Here is a 6,087-nt window from a genome sequence, read left to right as displayed (position 1 = left end):
GTTAGTGTATAGACAGTTTATACTCCAAACCTGTGGTTCTTGATGATCCTTTAGGTAACTAGTTAAGAGTTTATCACCTCCTCTGTCCACTCATCACACTGCTGGTTGTCCTGGTTGTTCCACCAAGACTCAGTTGAAGCTGGCTGTATAATGGTGTTAAAACTGTAATAATAATCACGTCTCATCTTGCCGATCTGAAGTGACTTTGGCTGTCTTGAAAAGTGTTTCAACAATAATGTGTATTTAGTATTTTTATTAGAACTAATTTAATTATAATTATAATTATTATAAATAATAACATTAACTCCAGGATCAGGCTTATTCTGTGTCTGGGATTTGATTTGATTTGATTTGATTTGAACATTAACGATTCATTTTACTGAGCCTGTAAAGTACATTTCTCACCCAAGGCACTTTGTTTGCCCTTCACCATCTCTGACTGCATCTCTTAACTGATGGGCTCTGACTCCTAAACTTGAAATATTGAATACTATGGTCTGGTTTCTACACCAGATGTTAATGGTTATCTGGAGGAGGAATGTTTGTGGTGGAGGCAGTTCATCTTGGAATGTTTTGAGTAAAGGAAAGGCAATCACATGGCTGTAGGAACTGATAAGGATGGAGAGATGTGGGTTAGTGAGGAATGGAGGTCAGGTCCTGTTAAGGGAGAAGTATCAGTTTATATAGTTAACAGTTAACAGTCTATATATATACTACCACTGGTGGAAACATGTCATGTTTAGAACTCTATCCACATTGGGGTCTATATATATACTACCACTGGTGGAAACATGTCATGTTTAGGGGAAGGAGGATACTCTATCCACATTGGGGTCTATATATATACTACCACTGGTGGAAACATGTCATGTTTAGAGGGAAGGAGGATACTCTATCCACATTGGGGTCTATATATATACTACCACTGGTGGAAACATGTCATGTTTAGAGGGAAGGAGGATGCTCTATCCACATTGGGGTCTATATATACTACCACTGGTGGAAACATGTCATGTTTATATCTATCCACATTGGGGTCTATATATACTACCACTGGTGGAAACATGTCATGTTTAGAGGGAAGGAGGATACTCTATCCACATTGGGGTCTATATATATACTACCACTGGTGGAAACATGTCATGTTTAGAGGGAAGGAGGATGCTCTATCCACATTGGGGTCTATATATATACTACCACTGGTGGAAACATGTCATGTTTAGAGGGAAGGAGGATACTCTATCCACATTGGGGTCTATATATATACTACCACTGGTGGAAACATGTCATGTTTAGAGGGAAGGAGGATGCTCTATCCACATTGGGGTCTATATACTACCACTAGTGGAAACATGTCATGTTTAGAGGGAAGGAGGATGCTCCATCCACATTGGGGTCTATATATATACTACCACTGGTGGAAACATGTCATGTTTAGAGGGAAGGAGGATGCTCTATCCACATTGGGGTCTATATATATACTACCACTGGTGGAAACATGTCATGTTTAGAGGGAAGGAGGATGCTCCATCCACATTGGGGTCTATATATATACTACCACTGGTGGAAACATGTCATGTTTAGAGGGAAGGAGGATGCTCTATCCACATTGGGGTCTATATATATACTACCACTGGTGGAAACATGTCATGTTTAGAGGGAAGGAGGATGCTCTATCCACATTGGGGTCTATATATATATACTACCACTGGTGGAAACATGTCATGTTTAGAGGGAAGGAGGATGCTCTATCCACATTGGGGTCTATATATATACTACCACTGGTGGAAACATGTCATGTTTAGAGGGAAGGAGGATGCTCTATCCACATTGGGGTCTATATATATACTACCACTGGTGGAAACATGTCATGTTTAGAGGGAAGGAGGATGCTCTATCCACATTGGGGTCTATATATATACTACCACTGGTGGAAACATGTCATGTTTAGAGGGAAGGAGGATGCTCTATCCACATTGGGGTCTATATATATATACTACCACTGGTGGAAACATGTCATGTTTAGAGGGAAGGAGGATGCTCTATCCACATTGGGGTCTATATATATACTACCACTGGTGGAAACATGTCATGTTTAGAGGGAAGGAGGATACTCTATCCACATTGGGGTCTATATATATACTACCACTGGTGGAAACATGTCATGTTTAGAGGGAAGGAGGATGCTCTATCCACATTGGGGTCTATATATATATATACTACCACTGGTGGAAACATGTCATGTTTAGAGGGAAGGAGGATGCTCTATCCACATTGGGGTCTATATATATATACTACCACTGGTGGAAACATGTCATGTTTAGAGGGAAGGAGGATGCTCTATCCACATTGGGGTCTATATATATATACTACCACTGGTGGAAACATGTCATGTTTAGAGGGAAGGAGGATGCTCTATCCACATTGGGGTCTATATTTAGGTGGAAACATGTCATGTTTAGAGGGAAGGAGGATGCTCTATCCACATTGGGGTCTATATATATACTACCACTGGTGGAAACATGTCATGTTTAGAGGGAAGGAGGATGCTCTATCCACATTGGGGTCTATATATATATATACTACCACTGGTGGAAACATGTCATGTTTAGAGGGAAGGAGGATGCTCTATCCACATTGGGGTCTATATATATATACTACCACTGGTGGAAACATGTCATGTTTAGAGGGAAGGAGGATGCTCTATCCACATTGGGGTCTATATATATATACCCACTGGTGGAAGTCATGTTTAGAGGAAGGAGGATGCTCTATCCACATTGGGGTCTATATATATACTACCACTGGTGGAAACATGTCATGTTTAGAGGGAAGGAGGATGCTCTATCCACATTGGGGTCTATATATATACTACCACTGGTGGAAACATGTCATGTTTAGAGGGAAGGAGGATGCTCTATCCACATTGGGGTCTATATATATACTACCACTGGTGGAAACATGTCATGTTTAGAGGGAAGGAGGATGCTCTATCCACATTGGGGTCTATATATATACTACCACTGGTGGAAACATGTCATGTTTAGAGGGAAGGAGGATGCTCTATCCACATTGGGGTCTATATATATACTACCACTGGTGGAAACATGTCATGTTTAGAGGGAAGGAGGATGCTCACCCCACATTGGGGTCAATATATATACTACCACTGGTGGAAACATGTCATGTTTAGAGGGAAGGAGGATGCTCACCCCACATTGAGGTCAATATATATACTACCACTGGTGGAAACATGTCATGTTTAGAGGGAAGGAGGATCTCTATCCACATTGGGGTCTATATATACTACCACTGGTGGAAACATGTCATGTTTAGAGGGAAGGAGGATGCTCACCCCACATTGGGGTCAATATATATACTACCACTGGTGGAAACATGTCATGTTTAGAGGGAAGGAGGATGCTCACCCCACATTGAGGTCAATATATATACTACCACTGGTGGAAACGTCATGTTTAGAGGGAAGGAGGATGCTCCACCCACATTGGGGTCTATATATATACTACCACTGGTGGAAACATGTCGTTGCCTTATGCTGCTGTATGACCCAGTGGGTGAATAAACTTGGTTTCAGCTTTACTAAACGTCCGTGAGTTTTCTACTCTGTTTATTTGGAATCTAACAAAACCAAATCTCCTATTGGCCCATTTGACAGGCTGAAGGGTTCCACAGTCGGTAAGGGCTCCAGAGTGGGCTCCAACATGACTCTGTACCACAGCGACGACTTCACAAAGGCTTACCCAGTGGGCGGAGTCACCTTGCCGGTGGGTTCCGTGCTGCACGTGGGCGTGTCCGTAGAGGAGTCCGAGACGGAGCGTTTCGTGGTCGTTCTGGAGGACTGCTATGCCACACAATCCCCCGACCCTAAAGACATCATGCGATACTACATCATTCAGAACAAGTATGTGTGCAGGTGTCTTGGTTTATACTCAAGGAACATATGGAGGAGGTTTTCCCAGACACAGATTAAGTCTGGTCCTGGACTAACACTTTACATGGAGCTTCTCCATTGCTTTAAACTCCAGGATCAGGCTTATTCTGTGTCTGGGAACCGAACCCTAATGTTTGTGTATTTTTTGTTGCATTATCTAACCTAAACCCTGGTCCTCCCTGTTTCCTAGATGTCCGACTGAATTCCGTCAGGTGAGGGTGGAGGAGAGCGGCTCGTCTCTCAGGGCTCGCTTCTCTGCTCTGCTGTTCCTGTACCAGGGGGACTACCGGGACGTCTTCCTGCACTGCAGACTCAGCCTGTGTGACCAGAGGAGCTCCTCCTGCACTCCAGTGAGTCCTGCATCTTTCCCGCTGACTCATCCGCTCTGTCTGGTCTCTCTCTGGTCTCACTCAGTCTGTGGTCTCTCTCTGGTCTCACTCAGTCTGTGGTCTCTCTCTGGTCTCACTCAGTCTGTGGTCTCTCTCTGGTCTCACTCAGTCTGTGGTCTCTCTCTGGTCTCACTCAGTCTGTGGTCTCTCTCTGGTCTCACTCAGTCTGTGGTCTCTCTCTGGTCTCACTCAGTCTGTGGTCTCTCTCTGGTCTCACTCAGTTTGTGTGTGGTGGTTTCTGACTCTCCTGAGTCTCTCTGTCTCAGTATCTGGTCTCTCTGACTCCTTCCGTCTCTGTCTCAGTGTCTGGTCTCTCTGACTCCTTCTCGTCTCTCTGTCTCAGTGTCTGGTCTCTCTGACTCCTTCTCGTCTCTCTGTCTCAGTGTCTGGTCTCTCTGACTCCTTCTTATCTCTCTGTCTCAGTATCTGGTCTCTCTGACTCCTTCCCGTCTCTCTGTCTCAGTGTCTGGTCTCTCTGACTCCATCTCGTCTCTCTGTCTCAGTGTCTGGTCTCTCTGACTCTCTCTGGTCTCAGTGTCTGGTCTCTCTGACTCCTTCTCGTCTCTCTCCTCAGATGTGCACCAAAAGGAAATACCGCTCTGTCACCCCCTCTGTCCCCCTCGAACCCCTCACCATCGGACCAATCACCTGTGAGTACGACCTCTTATCAATCAAAACCAATAATAGATGTCAATCAAACAAATTATGTTGATGTCAGTGATGGACACTCAGGTAACTTTGTAACTAAATAACAGTGTATTTGTTTTTGACTTTCAGGGTCCCAAAATGAAGATTGAACTTGTCATGCTTCCTGTATCCTAAACAATGAATCCAGTTATCTAAATGATTAATGTAAAGTTCATAAACCTATCTCACCTATACCTCATTTATGTCCTAAACCAGGCCATTTCATATTTAATATCTTACATACATCCAGTTATAAATAATGATCTTTTAAGGATATTTTAATATTTTTCTTACGACTAGGATAATTGGGGAAAACATTTCTATTTGAACCAACACAAATTCATTGTTGAACCTTTAACTAAGGCTTGAGGCCAGAAAGTGTATGTGCTGATCACTAATGTTTGTAACGTGAAAATACATGGACATCTAGTTGGGATTATATCAACACAAACATCTCCCTTTTCTAGTTTAAACTGCAGCTATAATATCATTTCATCCTATTGCTCTAAAATGCTTTGTATGTTCAGTAATTTAATAGTGTTAATAAAATATAAATGATAAATATATGTATTAATGTATGAATAATGTACTGGGCATGTAGTGTACTATTGCTATAGCTTAGTTCTTTCTCTGTGGGATCAGTCAAGACAATGATGAACCAGTAGGTGTCAGTATTACCACAGAAACACTGGTAGAAGTCTGCATCGTCACAACACAACAACAGCAGACTTACAAATACTGTTTTATTAATTAAATAATTAACGGGCAAGTCCACCAATTTTCGACCTCATTTTCATTATCTCCAGAACAATTCCATTGTCTACATATGTCAAAACTGCAAATCTCAACGTTTTGTAGAAAATAATATATAAAGTTCTACCTGATGACATCAAAAGTTTAAACATTTTTAAAAAATATATTGATTTTCAAATACTATGAGATTATGAAAATCCCCTCTGGTTAGAAAGATCACTGGGTTTTTTAAAGTTTAGATCCTACAATTTTTTAAGGACCTTTCTTCTTCTCTTTTTAACCACCGATCATAGAAACCTGCAGTTT

The 6,087-nt window shown here is 42.0% G+C and overlaps 1 protein-coding gene across 1 annotated transcript; it reads left to right on the top strand.

The window, feature by feature from the left end:
* Positions 1–4,142: 4,142 nt before the first annotated feature.
* On the top strand, positions 4,143–5,802 carry LOC121843800 (pancreatic secretory granule membrane major glycoprotein GP2-like; the record flags this gene model as incomplete). Its single annotated transcript, XM_042313621.1, is given in 3 exon segments — positions 4,143–4,302; positions 4,916–4,991; positions 5,119–5,802. Coding segments are annotated over 3 exon segments (256 nt in total), but the record flags the coding sequence as incomplete, so codon positions are not given.
* Between the last annotated feature and the right edge of the window lie 285 nt (positions 5,803–6,087).

This window comes from Oncorhynchus tshawytscha, unplaced genomic scaffold, assembly GCF_018296145.1.
Source record: "Oncorhynchus tshawytscha isolate Ot180627B unplaced genomic scaffold, Otsh_v2.0 Un_contig_8682_pilon_pilon, whole genome shotgun sequence".
In the NCBI taxonomy this organism is placed as follows: Eukaryota; Metazoa; Chordata; class Actinopteri; order Salmoniformes; family Salmonidae; genus Oncorhynchus; species Oncorhynchus tshawytscha.
Note: the sequence above shows the minus strand (reverse complement) of the source record. Positions and strands in the feature narration are given on the sequence as shown.